The 18,407-nt window shown below is 36.7% G+C and overlaps 1 protein-coding gene across 1 annotated transcript in view; it reads right to left on the reverse strand.

The window, feature by feature from the left end:
• The window catches only part of LOC128641323 (torsin-1A-interacting protein 2), a 36,983-nt gene that overhangs the window by 7,901 nt on the left and 10,675 nt on the right, over positions 1-18,407 (reverse strand). Inside the window, exon 2 of the mRNA XM_053693932.1 lies at positions 14,337-16,402. Coding sequence (XP_053549907.1) covers positions 14,337-16,155 — 1,819 coding nt within the window. The 5' untranslated portion in view covers positions 16,156-16,402. The remainder of the gene's footprint in view (positions 1-14,336; positions 16,403-18,407) is intronic.

Raw genomic sequence — 18,407 nt, forward strand, 5'->3', positions numbered from 1 at the left:
TTTTTGATTAGTGCCACAAAAAAAGCACTTTCATTTTAAAAAGAACATTAAACAATTTGAGAAGAGACACAAAACTTATAAGGGAAATAAAGGAGTAAACTATCAAGCAAGGTTAGCCAAAATGGGTCTGCTTATATATATTCAAATATATTCAAGGCCCATATACAGAGATAGCAGAAGTTCTGTTTATTCCAAAGCATAATTTAAGGCTGGGGGAAAGGAGATTTAATCTCCTGCAACGTAAACGTTTTTCTTTATGTAAGAGCAATCAAATTGTGGAACTCATTACCTAAGGAGGTAGTAAATGCTGAGTTTCTATAAAGTAATGGGTCCTTGCTGGAACCAAGGTTTTCCCCCTATATATCACTTCTGCTGAGGACAATTAGAGACAGATATAAAATAGGCAATAAAAGAGTTTGTGCAAACCCTGTTAGATAATTATTTCAGCAAACCAAGATTTCACACAGCTTAGTTTGCACGTTCTCTCTTATTGCCTGTTTTATATCTGTATCTAATTGTCCTCAGCAGAAGAGATAGATAAGGGCTAACCTAATTAATTTTAAGCAACTTTCTAATTTACTCCTATTATCAATTTTTCTTCGGTCTCTTGCTATCTTTATATAAAAAGCAGGACTGTAAGCATAGGAGTCTGCCCATTTTTGGTTAAGCACCCTGGATAGTGCTTCCTGTTTGGTGGCTACATTCAGTTACCAATCAGCAAGCGCAACCCAGGTGCTGAACCAAAGGTGGGCAGTTGCTGGCTCCTAAGCTTACATTCATGCTTTTTCAAATAAAGATACCAAGAGAACGAAGAAAAAAAATGATAATAGGAGTAAATTAGAAAGTTGTTTCAAATTGCATGGCCTATCTGAATCATGAAAGAAAAAAATTGGGCTCAGTGTCCCCTTCAGGTGGATAATTAAAGTTGCTGTTCTTGACAAGAACAAACATGGTATGCAGCATTAGCAGCAGGACAATAACCAATTAAACAAGCAAGTATCATATAAAGCTGCTTCTCTGAAATGTGATCAATATCTCTGATATAATAACAAATCTTTATTATAGGGAACCATTCCACTATTTTCAGAGCTCTTACGTCAGTAACATAAATTCACTAAGATTAGTGAGGTTTCTCCAGCGGCACAATTCTTTTCAACTCTCCAAATAATAGTAGAACAGTGCCCTATAATAACGATTTAGAAAGATGTGTGTCACTTAAATAACCTCCCCATATGTAAATTCACTGAGCATTAACAGTTTAGTTGCTGAGAAGAACCCCCCACAATTGCTGGGACATACATCATCCGAGCCGGATTGGCCTACCAGTAGATTTCCCGGTGGGCTGCAGCAGATAGGGCTGACCAGCTACAATGTAAGATGCTGATCAGGTGATGCACCTGTATCACCTCTCTTTTTTCCTTTTGAGCTATATGTATTAAGAACACATAGTATTTCCATGTAAATTTTATTTCCTAGAACATGTACCATTTAGTAGTCCTCCTTTGGTTTCTAATGTCTTCTAAAGTCCCACTGTGAGACAGAGTGACACACTGTTTTGAGTGTCTTCTCCAGATCACACTATAGATAATCTTTTTCAGTTTGTATGGTGCATGTATAACAACAATGTGGCATCTTTTGTTATTACAAACCTATATAATTTAAGTCTGAAAAAATTTGGAGGAAGTATTAGGGAAGCAGTATACCAGTAATTCCCTTGTAAGAAATGTAGCATGTGCATTCTAAGGACTCAACGAAAAATAGGGCTGGTCTTCAAATTTTTATTCCCAGTCCAGATCTGACATCAATAAAAAATAAAATGTATGTTTGCCTAATATATTCATTTTTTTCACTGTGGTAAGAGTCCACAAGCTATCACATGTGGGATTAAACTCCAATCCACTAAGAGGCAGCAAAAAATGCCCACCATTCCAAAAGCTTTTAATCCTTCCTACTTCCCTGTACATCTCGGTCAAACATATGGCAAAGAAAGGAGAATAACAGAAAAGTAGGTAAATGAAGTTGAAACTAGAGTTGCCGCCAACCGAATAGAGTTAATAGGATGGGTCTCATGGACTCTCACCACCATGAAACAAATTCATTTATCAGGTTAGCATACATTTTGTTTTCTATCATAAAATAGTAAGAGTCCACAAGCCATCACATGTGGGATCTTATACTCATGCTGCGGAGTCCATAACCATGATAAATAGGACAGGACATGAAGTTAACGAAGGAGCACTAATGACCAAACACAGCTGCCTGGAGGACTTTCCTGCCAAAATCAGCCTCCAAAGCAGCTACCTGGTCTTCCTTACACCATCAAAGTGACAAAATTTAGTAAAATGTGTAAGGAAGTCAAGGTAGCTGCTTTGCAAATTTGTTCTACTAAAGCTTCATTCTTAAAAGCCAAAGAAGTTGAAACTGACCTATTACAATGAGCTGAGATACATTTTGGGGGAAGTCTTCTCCACTACCAAATAAGTCTTACATATCAGCTGCTACATGGCGACTGTAGCTATTTGTCCCTTATGTGTTCCTGAGAAGTTTGTTTAAAGTCCTTAGTGGCCTCTAAATAAAATTTTAGGGCTCACACCACATCCAGATTATGCAAGAGATGCTCCGTGGAATTCTTGGGAAATGGACTGGAATGGAGTGGCTCTCGGTTTTATTTTCCTTTTTTATTTTATTTTCAGGTTATGCATTTCAATTAAGTATTATCAAGTCCCATAATGGGTCCTTTTTTATAATTCCCCTTAAGCATTTAAATATTTGCTTTTTCTGTTAAAGGTACGAGAGCGGCCTGTTGTTGTTACTTTTATAGATATACTGTATACCTTTGATGTATGACAGTTTTCTTTTGTTTGTATATCTTTAAAAAAAATAAATAAAAAAAGTCAACCTCCACAGGACTAGGTTCATCAACTTTATTAAAGTACTATAAACGTTTCAGATTGAAAAATTAACACTCTCTAAAAGAGCTAGAAGCTGCTAAAGACTAAAGCTGAACAGTGAATAAAAGTTCAGCACTGCAAAATTTAAAGAGATAGTACTCTGGATTTGACACCATATAAAGTGTTACCCAATTTAGTGAATTGTGATCATAATAACGTCTGCTTCAGTGTGTAGTCTCAAACAATGTAAATTAATAAAATCTGATTAGGTTTAATGTCCCCACTGGCTAGGATATACATAAAAAATGTACCTGCTAATAGTGTGTGGGCTGTGCGAGTATGTAACCTAATTACCTGCCAGCACTCACTATACTGTGCTTATCAAGCTGCAGAAGACCTGCTTTCGTTAGAAGACCCCCTCCAGTGAAGTATACACTAACACAGGATCTAAGGAAGGAGTATGTAGACAAGGCCAATAGGCTACCAATAAACTCCCAGAAGGAGAATTACACTCACTGCCAGTTATTCTCCAGTACACCCCATTTGTCCTATTCATGGCTCTCTAAAGGAATAATGGGTCTCACATAGGTCTGAGAACCCTTATCAACAATTAACTTGAAATACTTTCAAAGTTTCAGCTTCTCCTGTGGCGGCAACCAATAAGTCTGAAGAATAAAGTGAAGAGTGAGGGATTAAAAGATCTTGGTATGTTGGATATTTTTGCATCCCACTAGTGGATTGGAGTTTAATCCCAAATATGATGGCTTGTTGACTCCTTATGAAAGAAAAAGATGGTGCAAACAAGAGTTGTTATTATTAATTAACCGCTTTGGTTCTCAAGAGTCTACTTAACTAACATAAATGGAGAGAGTTAATGCTTTACTACACCAGCTAATTAGATGTGCTTCTTTATAATCCAGAAGAAGCTTTCAATTGAACAGAAAAGGGAGCCTCTCCTATTAATAACAAGTACAGCTAGAAGTTACCATGACAACCCTGACTCAGTCACCAAATAATTCCATGTCCCATTGAAGAACAAAGTACTGTAATATAATTGTAAAATAAATGATAGAAGAAAAGGATTATGTCTAATTTAAAAGCTAAAGCATCGTTTTTTTGAGAAAAGGTTGCTGCATAAAAAGAGTATATCATATAGTTTAATATTTTATAAGCATTACCAATAAATATAAGGACTTTATTTTTTAAATTTATGAAGATTCACATTTTATTTCAGAGCATGCTGAGCACACAGCCGTAGAGTCTGGCTGTACTGCTCATGCACACATAATTTTTTAAAATCAAGGCAAGAGGTGGCCAAAAAATCCGGTAAGAATGAACATGAAGAGGTGCTAAAATATACCTTTGATAAATAAAGCAGGAATGCTTTAACCTGATCAAGCTACCATCTTTAAAATGCAGTAAAGAGATTTTGCTATCGGGAATTTCTGAAAAAAACTTGCCCAAAGTAGTGGAGAATTTTTAGTGTTTTTGCTATCACTCTGTACAAACAGAAAAAACCTTTATTTACCTATAAAAACTATATATATTTTATATATTTTTTGGCATAAAAAGAGCTTTCAGTGAATGACAGTATCAACAAGCTATTTATTCACAGAATTAAGAAAGGATTGTAAAATTACCAAAAAAAGTAAAGTTAATAAATAAAGAGATTATTTTTTTTGCATTCCACAAAAACTATAACTTTCTAACTGTAGTAAAAATGATCAACATGTATTTATTGGCATTTTCTGATTCAGCTAAGACCAAACATCTGTGTGATTATCTTGTATCTAAACCACTTCTGACTGCCCCCTGATCACATGGCTATTTATTTATCATCTATTGACTTGCATTTTAGCCAATTAGTGCTGTGTCAGCCACAACTTCAGGGCATGAGCACAATTTTATCTATATGGCCCACATGAATTAGCAGTCCCTTGTTGTAAAAAGCTAATAAAAAAAGCATGTGACAAGAGGCTGTCTGTAGTGGCTTAGAAACAGGCAGAAATGTAGAGATTTAAATGTTATAAAGTATATAAATATAACGATGTTGGTTGTGCAAAGCTGGGGAATGGGTAGAAGAGGCGTTATCTATCTTTTTAAACAATAACAATTTTGGTTGACTGTTCCTTTAAGGTGGACAATTCAAGGTATTGATCTAGGTCCATTTTGGTATATTTCATGCCACCATTTGGCTGCCATATACAATCGTGATTTAAGTGACTTTCATTTCCAGTACAGAAACTAAGATCAGCATTATCTACGCTCACCCCCCCCATTTTTTATAGATACACTATGTCAGTGCGCTTATTTTATATTATTGATATTCTCTTTCTATTTGCATTTCCAACAGTGAAACAGGTACACTGTATCAATACTCTAGCAGCACGACCACCTCTATACATACAATATTCCTAGATTGAAATTAATAGTTCTTTATCCAACAACTGGTCATTCTGTATATAGTATTAAAGTTTTACTCATGAGGTTTTGAACTATATAATACACTAAGACCAACACATACTAAGAGAGGAATTACATTGTAGGTTTAAGCGCTGGTGACTCTTCTTTAATTATATATATATATATATATATATACATATAGGAAAACATCAAGCAGGGGATCTGCACACACAATAAACTTCCAACTTCCTGGGTGCTCTAGGTAGAAAATGTAAACAAATTAAATAAACAGGTCCCGCACTCTCCGCTGTGAAAACACAAACTTCTTTAATTGAACTGTGACATTTCGGGGTAGTTAGCCCCTTACTCAGACAGATAACAAAAGAAGTGCAACTTACTCCCCTTAAATACCCTCCACAATGTACTGTGAATGCTAAACACCTGCAGCTTCTCATCTGCGCAACTGAGCATGCTCAGAGATAACTACGGTGGTTGCATTGGGACAAACAACTAAAAGCAAAGTTAAAAATGGAAAATGCCTGAAATTACAATGTAACAATGTTCATATAAACAAAAAACAAAAATGTAACCTAAGTAGCCCTGATATATTTGATAAATAACTCGTCTTCACAATATGTAACAAAACTTAGCAAAAACAAAAATTGGCTACAAATAAATATTATATCTTAACTACTGAGGGGAATAAGTAAGATGTTACTTACAAAAAAACAGACAAGCAATGAATATCAAGTGTAATTATGAAATCCATACCCTGTAACAGGACATAATTAATTTGACCAGGGAGACAAATAAAACCTACCTACTGCAAAAATTGCTTTAACTAGGTGGGAATATGTCAAAAAGACATAAAAATTGTGAATACAATCTTAATCATCCCTGTATAATCTAATAACTGACAGACTCAGAGTATGACTATCAGATTAGTATGAATCTATGGCTAGCTGTACTACACAATATACTATTACGTGTAAAATATGTACAAACAGGATCATTACAAGAAACATTGCATATCAAAATGGGTATTAAGGCCCCTAGGTATTAAAGTATCCAAGGTATAATTCCACCTGGTCTCTTTTTGCAAAAACAATTTGGCCCTATTACCCCCTCTCAGTAAGGGAGGGACGTGATCAATGATCACGTATCGCAAATCGGCCACAGTATGTTTGGAAGACAAAAAGTGTCTAGCCACTGGCTGATCACTTTCACCAGTGGCTAGGGCAGCACGTATGGATGCCCTGTGATTCGCCATACGGGTGTGTAGATCATCATTCGTTTTGCCAATGTAATATCTGCCACAGCAACAGTGCAGCATGTACACTATAAACTTGGTAGTACATGTGACTCTGTGCTTAATGGCATAGCGTTTGTTGTGCCATGGGTGTACAAAATGGGTGGTTTGTACCAACCCATACACTTAAAACAACCATGTTTAGGCTTCCCTAACCAAGTCTTGTTGGTATAACTTTGGACATTGTCAGGACGCATCAAGTAGTCCCTCAAAGATCTTGAACGTTTATAACCAACCCTCGGATGGATGGTATTCTTAAAGGGTAAGCGTTCATCTGTGTTGAGGATGTGCCAATTCTCCTGTAGAATACTGGGTGTTTGCCACTTGTCAGGAGAATATGTGGTCACGAACGTCATCCTTGAAGCCACGTCAGGTGTGTCTTTGCTGGTTCTCTTTATCAATTCTTCAGCTTGTGTCAATGTGGACATAGTAGACTTGATATCCTGAATGGTTTTATGTTTATATCCCCTTTGGATAAACTTGTTCTCCATTTCCTGGAGTTGTTCCAACGTTTTACTTTCAGTACTGTTGTTCCGTACCACTCTCTTCAATTGGGAGATAGGCAGTGCCCTTTTAAGGGCCAGTGGATGGCAACCCTCAGCTCTTAGGATGGACTTCCTATTCGTCTCCTTGGTGTATAGCGTAGTATCTAGGCGATTACCATTCTTGAAGATTAACAAATCTAAAAACTCAATACAGGTATCAGAAGCATTCATTTTGAATTTGAGGTGTTCCCTTGATCCATTTAGTTGGGCAAACCAGTTATCCAACTCAAGTCTGGTGCCCTTCCAAAAGATACAAAAGTCATCTATATATCTCTTGAACATCCTGATGTTTGGGTCACAAAATAGATCAGTGTCAAATAGCTCAAATTCTGCCATAAAGATGTTGGCATATGATGGGGCCATATTCGACCCCATCACCATTCCAGAAATCTGTAAGTAAAATTTCAGTTCAAAACGGAAATAATTACATTCCAGGCAGAATTTGAGAAGACGTAATATTACCTCCACAGGTGGACCCACATATGGGTATCGATTTAAATGTCTCCTTGTGGCATCCAGGCCACCTGTATGAGGAATGGCAGTATACAAACTGGTGACATCCAGTGTCACCAGTAAGTCAGTATCAGTGATCGTCATATCATCCTGTTGTAGAATCTTAATCATTTCAATTGAATCTAATACAAATGATGGGATGTTTCTTACTAAAGGCTGTAGTATAGAATCCACATAGATAGCAAGGGATTGTTAAACAGATCCATGAGCAGAGATGATTGGTCTCCCCGGAGGTTTCAATGGATTTTTATGTACCTTAGGCAAGGTGTAGAGGATAGGAATTATCGGGCAATCCGTGAGTAAATAAGATGCTAGGGTTTTATCAATCCAGCCTTGTGGTTCCAAACATTGTGTGTAATCATCAATCTCCTTTTTAAATCCCTTTATAAGATCTCCAGGTAAGGCTCTATTAGGTCTTGCTGTCATTCAATTGAAGCAAAATTTCCAACCTGTAATCATCATAGTTCATAACTACCAGAGCACCCCCCTTGTCCGCTTCTCTGAAAACAAGTTTAGGATTGTTTCTCAAGTCCATCAATGCTTTCCACTCCTTTCCAGATAGGTTTTTATGTATTTGAGGTTGATTCAAATGGATGGCTGTTGTAAGATTATGTTTCATCAATCTGGAGAAGGTGTTAATACTAGCATTCTGGCTCTTAGGATCAAAATCACTCTTCTTCCTCAGCGTACTTCCCTCCATAGTACTATCTTTAAATAATTATTTTAATCTTAAGCTCCTTTGGAATTGCTTGTATATATTTTACACGTAATAGTATATTGTGTAGTACAGCTAGCCATAGATTCATATTAATCTGATAGTCATACTCTGAGTCTGTCAGTTATTAGATTATACAGGGATGATTAAGATTGTATTCATAATTTTGATGTCTTTTTGACATATTCCCACCTAGTTAAAGCAATTTTTGCGGTAGGCAGGTTTCATTTGTCTCCCTGGTCAAATTAATTATGTCCCGTTACAGGGTATGGATTTCATAATTACACTTGATATTCATTACTTGCCTGTTTTTTTGTAAGTAACATCTTACTTATTCCCCTCAGTAGTTAAAGGATTACTGTTTTTTACTTTTTTCGTTACTCAATAGTCCCATATTTTGTATAATTATCATCTATTAAAAGCTACTAACCTATATTTTGTATAAAACAAAGCTTACAAACCTTATATTTTAACTAAATATTACCCGGCCATGACGTCACCTTTCCCAGCCCATCGTTTTCGGCATAGTGTGTATATGAAATGTTTGACCAATAACATTTCGCTCCTATGCATATCATTACCAGCATAACCCTTCCTAATAAGCCTACGCGTCAATTAAGCTAAATCGCGCATGCGCATTTGTAATTGTAGAAGCCGAAGTTACCCACATCTCTGTTAGTTTTACGCTTGCGCATTGGAGGGAAAATCTATTGAATCGGTTATCCAGACTTTCTACGTATTAGATAACATTGACACGTCTTATATCTAGCTAAATATTGTATGGCTGTTTACAATTAAAAAGAACTAAAGCAGTAACTTTTTTTGTTCAGTTTATATGTAAACAAGCTGTCACTAAGCACCCACACTATACTACACTGTTCTACCCCCTATACCGGTGCCCCCGGAGCCCCCCGCAACTAAATAAAGTTACTAACCCCTAAACCGCCGCTCCTAGACCCCGCCGCAACTCTTATAAATGTATTAACCCCTAAACCGCCGCTCCCGGAGCCCACCGCCACCTACATTAAACCTAGTAACCCCTATCCTGCCCCCCCTATACCGCTGCAACTAAATAAATGTATTACCCCCTAAACCGCCGCTCCCGGAGCCCACCGCCACTATAATAAATATGTTAACCCCTATACCGCCGCTCCCGGAGCCCACCGCAAGCTACATTATACATATTAACCCCTAATCTGTCCCCCCCTACACCGTCGCCACCTATAATAAATTTATTAACCCCTATCCTGCCCCCCCTACACCGCCGCCACTGTAATAAAATGATTAACCCCTAAACCTAAGTCTAACACTAACCTTAACACCCCCCTAACTTAAATATTAATTAAATACATCTAAATAAATGTAACTTAACTACCTAGCTAAAAGAAATACAAAATTACCTGTAAAATAAATCCTAACCTAAGTTACAATTACACCTAACACTACACTATACTTTAATAAATGAATCCTATTTAAAACTAAATACTTACCTGTAAAATAAACCCTACGATAGCTACAATGTAATTAATAATTACATTGTAGCTATCTTAGGATTTATATTTATTTTACAGGTAACTTTGTATTTATTTTAGCTAGTTAGAATAGTTATTAAATAGTTATTAACTATTTAATAACTACCTAGCTAAAAGAAATACAAAATTACCTGTAAAATAAATCCTAACCTAAGTTACAATTAAACCTAACACTACACTATCATTAAATTAATTAAATTAATTACCTACAAATAACTACAATTAATTTCAATTAAATAAACTAACTAAAGTACAAAAAATAAAAAAAGCTAAGTTACAAAAAATAAAAAAATAAGTTACAAACATTTAACAAATATTACAACAATTTTAAGCTACTTACACCTAATCTAAGCCCCCTAATAAAATAACAAAGCCCCCCAAAATAAAAAAAATGCCCTACCCTATTCTACATTAAAAAAGTTCAAAGCTCTTTTACCTTACCTTACCAGCAAAAGAAAAATACAGCCCCCCCCCAACATTAAAATCCACCACCCACATACCCCTAATCTAACCCAAACCCCCCTTAAATAAACCTAACACTACCCCCCTGAAGATCATCCTACCTTGAGTCGTGTTCAGCCAGACGACCACCGATGGAACCGAAGAGGAGATCCGGAGCGGCAGAAGTCATCATCCAAGGGGCGCTGAAGAAATCTTCCATCCGATGAAGTCATCATCCAGGCGGCGCTGAAGAAATCTTCCATCCGATAGAAGTCTAAATCCAGGCGGCGTCTTCAATCTTCATCCATCCTGAGCGGAGCGGAGCCATCTTCAGAGGAGCCTACGCGGATCCATCCTCTTCTTCCCGACGACTAACGACGAATGACGGTACCTTTAAGTGACGTCATCCAAGATGGTGTCACTCGAATTCCGATTGGCTGATAGGATTCTATCAGCCAATCGGAATTAAGGTAGAAAAATCTGATTGGCTGACTGAATCAGCCAATCAGATTCAAGTTCAATCCGATTGGCTGAACCAATCAGCCAATCGGATTGAACTTGAATCTGATTGGCTGATTCAGTCAGCCAATCAGATTTTTCTACCTTAATTCCTATTGGCTGATAGAATCCTATCAGCCAATCGGAATTCGAGTGACGCCATCTTGGATGACGTCACTTAAAGGTACCGTCATTCATCGTTAGTCGTCGGGAAGAAGAGGATGGATCAGCGTAGGCTCCTCTGAAGATGGCTCCGCTCCGCTCAGGATGGATGAAGATTGAAGACGCCGCCTGGATTTAGACTTCTATCGGATGGAAGATTTCTTCAGCGCCGCCTGGATGATGACTTCTGCCGCTCTGGATCTCCTCTTTGGTTCCATCGGTAATCGGCTGGCTGAACACGACTCAAGGTAGGATGATCTTCAGGGGGGTAGTGTTAGGTTTATTTAAGGGGGGTTTGGGTTAGATTAGGGGTATGTGGGTGGTGGGTTTTAATGTTGGGGGGGGCTGTATTTTTCTTTTACAGGCAAAAGAGCAGTTTTCTTTTGGGCATGCTCCGCAAAAGGCCCTTTTAAGGGCTGGTAAGGTAAAAGAGCTTTGAACTTTTTTAATGTAGAATAGGGTAGGGCATTTTTTTATTTTGGGGGGCTTTGTTATTTTATTAGGGGGCTTAGATTAGGTGTAAGTACCTTAAAATTGTTGTAATATTTGTTAAATGTTTGTAACTTATTTTTTGTAACTTAGTTTATTTAATTGAATTTAATTGTAGTTATTTGTAGGTAATTAATTTAATTAATTTAATGATAGTGTAGTGTTAGGTTTAATTGTAACTTAGGTTAGGATTTATTTTACAGGTAATTTTGTATTTCTTTTAGCTAGGTAGTTATTAAATAGTTAATAACTATTTAATAACTATTCTAACTAGCTAAAATAAATACAAAGTTACCTGTAAAATAAATATAAATCCTAAGATAGCTACAATGTAATTATTAATTACATTGTAGCTATCGTAGGGTTTATTTTACAGGTAAGTATTTTGTTTTAAATAGGATTCATTTATTAAAGTATAGTGTAGTGTTAGGTGTAATTGTAACTTAGGTTAGGATTTATTTTACAGGTAAATTTCTCTTTATTTTAGCTAGGTAAGCTATTAAATAGTTAATAACTATTTAATAGTTATTGTACCTAGTTAAAATAAATTGAAAGTTGCCTGTAAAATAAAAATAAATCCTAAGATAGCTACAATATAATTATTATTTATATTGTAGCTATATTAGGGTTTATTTTAAAGGTAAGTATTTAGTTTTAAATAGGATTCATTTAGCTAATAAGAGTTACATTTATTTAGATGTATTTAATTAATATTTAAGTTAGGGGGGTGTTAGGGTTAGTGTTAGACTTAGGTTTAGGGGTTAATCATTTTATTACAGTGGCGGCGGTGTAGGGTGGGGCAGGATAGGGGTTAATAAATTTATTATAGGTGGCGACGGTTTAGGGGGGGACAGATTAGGGGTTAATATGTATAATGTAGCTTGCGGTGGGCTCCGGGAGCGGCGGTATAGGGGTTAACATATTTATTATAGTGGTGGTGGGCTCCGGGAGCGGCGGTTTAGGGGGTAATACATTTATTTAGTTGCGGCGTAGGGGGGGCAGATTAGGGGTGTTTAGACTCGGGGTACATATTAGGGTGTTAGGTGTAGACATTTCCCATAGGAATCAATGGGATGTCTGGCAGCAGCGAACCTAAACTTTCGCTATGGTCAGACTCTCATTGATTCCTATGGGATCCGCTGCCTCCAGGGCGGCGGATTGAAAACCAGGTACGCTGGGCCGGAAAAGTGCTGAGCGTACCTGCTAGTTTTCATTTTAAGTATAGTTTGCTCGTTTACTCTAGGGCGATTCTGGAAGCGATCGTAAGCTATGTATTTACGTGATGTGCGCAGCTTACTCGACTGCTGCCGATAGATTCTACTTGCCTTATTCTACTGCAAATGGTGACGTTTCCTGTGACGCTGCGGTAACTCGCGCATACGCATTAGTTCAGAAAAAACGCCATCTTACAACTGCAGTTGTCAGCACGGATTGGTAATCCGTAACGGCTGACATACAAGTAGGTTGGGAAACAATTAATATTTCAAAGTAAATTATTGGCCAAAGGGTACATATTTAATAAATGAAGTACATTAGAAAATAAGAGTTTTAAAACTATACTACGATTTTATTTGCATATCATTTCTGACTACAGTGTCCCTTTAAGATGTAATATTTATTTGTAGCCAATTTTTGTTTTTGCTAAGTTTTGTTACATATTGTGAAGACGAGTTATTTATCACATATATCAGGGCTACTTAGGTTACATTTTTGTTTTTTTGTTTATATGAACATTGTTACATTGTAATTTCAGGCATTTTCCATTTTTAACTTTGCTTTTAGTTGTTTGTCCCAATGCAGCCACCGTAGTTATCTCTGAGCATGCTCAGATGAGAAGCTGCAGGTGTTTAGCATTCACAGTACATTGTGGAGGGTATTTAAGGGAAGTAAGTTGCACTATTTTTGTTATCTGTCTGAGGAAGGGGCTAACTACCCCGAAACGTCACAGTTCAACTAAAGAAGTTTGTGTTTTCACAGTGGAGAGTGCAGGACCTGATATATATATATATAGTTTTCTGTAGTGTACGGACGGATTCCTTCTCAACCTTCCATCGCCCTGAACCTTCCCAAACAGCTCTGTAACTCTCCCACCTTTCATTGCCATCTTAGGAATTGATAACTAATTGCATTTAAAAAAAATAAATGGTTATTATTTTTTTTTATGCAGTAAAGGGATTCCCCCTCACCCTCCTCCCTTCAAGCGTTCACCCATAGTGTAAAGACCCACCTCTCTTCCCTCCTAGCCAGCATTTGAATAGTGTCCAAACCTCCCTCTCCACTTACAACTCCTTTGCCGTAGCGTAGGAACCAGCATCTCCCTGACGCTGTCTGCATTACTGTCTATATCGGCGATCTGGCTTCATACTACAACAAGCACCACAGTGTTGAATGTAGGAACTACATGAACACAGTATGCTGGACAAAGTACTGTGTGATGTAGTACCTATGTCAAATTGGCTTAATGGGTTAAATACAATAGAAACGCATCATTAACAAATGCATAATAAAAAGGCAATGCAAAACAACTTACTCTGAATTTTTCTGACAAATGTATTTTTTTCACCATTTGCTAGGCCCCTGTATCATGTGACAGCTATCAGCCAATCACAGACTAGTATAAGTATACACTGTGGTCAGTGACAGTTCCTACAACCATAGATATAAATATTGAAAAACAATGTATTTTTTATGTCAAATGGTAACGTTTTGTTGAATATATTGTTTGTGTGTCAATGGATCCACAATGAATGCAGCAGTGATAAAAAGTAAAATCCTATAAAATATTTACCACATCAAAGCCAGACAATGGGCAAATAAGACTATACTAGTACTGCTTACCAGGCACCAATGTCCAGATGATCTTTGTATTCCATCTTGAATCAACATCAGTCTCTAATTCATGGTCACGTACAGGCTGAAAACCTGCTTCTTTTTTGTTGTGTTGTTCATCCAATTTTTGCTGATTTTCCTTTCCTCTCTTTCTATGAACAAGGTTTTGCCCCTTTTCATTGTCATTTATAATATCTACTGTTTCGTCTCTCTCATGTTGTTCATCCGATATTTGCTCAGCATGGTCTCTCCCGGGCTGAATACTTCCTTCTTCTTTGTCTCTTTCATGTTGTTCATCCGCTATTTGTTGGTGTATCTTGGGTTTAATTCTCTGAACAATCGTACTTGGCAGTTCATTATGGTCTCTCACAGGCTGAATATCTACTTCTTTGTCTCCCTTATGTTGTTCATCAGCAATTTGTTGATGTTCCTCAGGTTTATTTCCCAGACAAGACTTACTTTGCAGCACATCATTGTGTCTTACAGACTGATTACCTGCTTCTTTGTCTCTCTCATGTTTTTCATCATGTTTATTTATCTGAACAACTATACTTGGCAACTTAGCATGGTCTCTCCCTGGCTTATTACCTGCTTCCTCTTTGTCTCTCTCTTGTTGTTCATCTGCTACTTGTTGATGTTCCTCAGGTTTATTTTCTGGACAAGGCTTATTACTGACTTCCTCTTTGTCTCTCTCATGTTGTTCATCTTCTACTTGTTGATGTTCCTCAGGTTTATTTTCTGGACAAGGCTTATTACCGACTTCCTCTTTGTCTCTCTCATGTTGTTCATCTTCTGCTTGTTGATGTTCCTCGGGTTTATTTTCTGGACAAGGCTTATTACCGACTTCCTCTTTGTCTCTCCTGTGTTGTTCATCTGCTACTTGTTGATGTTCCTCAGGTTTATTTTCTGGACAAGGCTTATTACTGACTTCCTCTTTGTCTCTCTCATGTTGTTCATCTTCTACTTGTTGATGTTCCTCAGGTTTATTTTCTGGACAAGGCTTATTACCGACTTCCTCTTTGTCTCTCTCATGTTGTTCATCTTCTACTTGTTGATGTTCCTCGGGTTTATTTTCTGGACAAGGCTTATTACCGACTTCCTCTTTGTCTCTCCTGTGTTGTTCATCTGCTACTTGTTGATGTTCCTCAGGTTTATTTTCTGGACAAGGCTTATTACTGACTTCCTCTTTGTCTCTCTCATGTTGTTCATCTTCTACTTGTTGATGTTCCTCAGGTTTATTTTCTGGACAAGGCTTATTACCGACTTCCTCTTTGTCTCTCTCATGTTGTTCATCTGCTACTTGTTGATGTTCCTCAGGGTTATTTCCTGGACAAGGCTTACTAACTGCTTCCTCTTCGTCTCTCTCATGTTGTTCATCTGCTACTTGTTGATGTTCCTCAGAGTTATTTCCTGGAAAAGGCTTAAAACTTGCTTCCTCTTTGTCTCTCTCATGTTGTTTATCTGATACTTGTTGATGTTCCTCAGGGTTATTTCCTAGACAGGGCTTACTACCTGCTTCTTCTTTGTCTCTCTCATGTTGTTTATCTGCTACTTGTTGATGTTTCTCAGGCTTATGTCCTGGACAAGGCTTATTACCTGCTTCCTCTTTGTCTCTCTCATGTTGTTTATCTGCTACTTGTTGATGTTCATCAGGGTTATTTACTGGACAAAGCTTATTATCTGCTTCTTCTTTGTCTCTCTCATGTTGTTCATCTGATATTTGTTGATGTTCCTCAGTTTTATTTTCCAGAAAAGGATTACTTAGCTTCTCATTGTCTCTCATGAGTTTATTACCTGCTTCTTTATCTCTCTCAAGTTGTTCATCCATTTTATACAAATATCACCTGCAGCTCTTTTTATGTTTAGATAATACAGTAATTATTTTATTAAAAAAAAACTTCCAGGTGACCCTTGATGTGTCTGTTATAAGGAGTTATTAAGATTCTCTGTAAATTCTTAAAGTTGGTGTAGACTTTGCACAGTCGTATTTATGTTGTTTTAAGGTTTTATCTTAAGATTCTTTTGTAACTCGTGTTGTTAATGCATTAGTTTTTGTACACACCACTGTCCTTCACCTGTCAAGAGAGACCACAGAACCTTCCATTAGTGCACAATATCTGACATATATAATAATAAAGATATATGTTTAAACAATGAGTCATTACTATTGGGACATACGAAACATGTTTAGCGATTTCTTTTATACTTTAGCATTTTTGGGCACGTAATTCATAAGTATACCAGTACAGCCTCACCTTATTTTTAAAAGACACTTTGCCAGGCACCATTTGTTGAAAAAAGCAAAACAACATTATTCCTATTTTACATCACCAAGTTAGGCACTACATGTTTATGTATATATTTATCTATGTATTCAAATATTTTCATTGGTTTATTTATTTAACCTGATGATATGTTTAGTCTTACTAATTATCATGTAATAAGTAGATACACATGTGAATACAAACCTCATTGTCCCCTTCCCCTCTCCCCCAATCATGGGTCTTTGTTTTTAACAAATCAGAATGGTGGAGTCACTTTAAGAGGAGTAAGCCTATGGGTTTAGTCATAGCTAAGATTACGACTCACGCCGAAACGCGTCAGCTGGTCTCTGGTTTACAATGACTCACATGCGACTATCACCGTTGCATTTTTAACCATGAATTTTTTACCTTTTTGGCTGGAATAAAGTATATATTTTTTTATTTAGTACCCAGTGGTCCTCCACTTTGTTTGCTTACTACATGCACATGTCTGGTGCCAATCTAGACTTATAATGATTGATAAGAACTATTTGTGCATGTGGTGCCAATCAAGACAGTACAACCTTACAGTAGTAAGGGGCATGAAACCCAATTTTTTATTTCACGATTCACAAATAGCATACAATTTAAAATAACTTTCCAATTTATTTCTATGATCTAATTTGTTTTGTTCTTTTTGTATCCTTTGTTGAAAAGTATACCAAGGTAGGCTTGTAAACTGCTGATTGGTGGCTGCACATATATGCCTCTTGTCATTGGCTTGCCGGTAGCTCCCAGGAGTGCATTACTACTCTTTCAACAAGAATGAGGCAAATTAGATAATAGAAGTAAATTGGAAAGTTGCTTAAAATTTGTATGTTCTATCAATATCATAAAAGAAAAATGTTGGGTTTCATGTCCTTTTATCAATGTAGTTATTCATTTAAAAAAATGTAAGCCATTTTTGTTACATCTAAGTATTTTAAAAATGTATTCATACTTATTCTTTTTTGGATTTTTTTTTACTTTGAACAGCAAAGCACTTTTGGAGGCTAGCTGCTGATTGCTACCTGCACATATGCCTCTTGTCATTGGCTCACAATATGTGTTCAGCAAGCTCCCAGTAGTGCATTGCTGCTCCTGAACCTAATATTCATCAACAAAGGATTCCAAGGGAATGTAGCAAATATTATAATAGAAGTAAATCTGAAAGTTGTTTAAAATTGTATACTCTCTCTAAATTGGTTTATTTTTTACTTTAATGTCTCTTTAAGCATCAGATGTGCACAAATATGAATTTACTTTTAATGTAATTTCATTCATCACAAAATGTTCAACAATGCATTATTAAAAAAAACAAACACACCAACCACAACAATTGCAATGCACTTTCATTACCATTTTTTTGCTTCTTTTCCTGTAATTTAACTCTGAAAACTGAAGCATTTCCATTCTTTCCAAGGCTTAGAAATTAGCATATGAGCCTATCTAGTTTTAGCTTTCAATGAAGAATACCAAGAGAACAAAGCAAATTTGATGATAAAAGTAAATTGAAAAGTTGTTTCAAATGACATGCCCTATCTGAATCATAAAAGTTAAATTTTGACTAGACTGTCCCTTCAATTGTTTAATTATTGAGAAATTTCGAAGAGGGTTTCGAAGAGGGTTTCAATTCCCGGCCCACTGTATCATGTGACAGCCTTCAGCCAATTACAACACATATATGTATAAACTGTGAACTCTATGCCCAGTAGGAGAAGGTGTCTCAAAAAGTGTGCATATGAACAGACCGACAACAAATTGACAATTAACTAAATTAAAAAGTTGTTAAAAATTG

Source organism: Bombina bombina, chromosome 10 (genome assembly GCF_027579735.1).
Source record: "Bombina bombina isolate aBomBom1 chromosome 10, aBomBom1.pri, whole genome shotgun sequence".
Classification (NCBI taxonomy): Eukaryota; Metazoa; Chordata; class Amphibia; order Anura; family Bombinatoridae; genus Bombina; species Bombina bombina.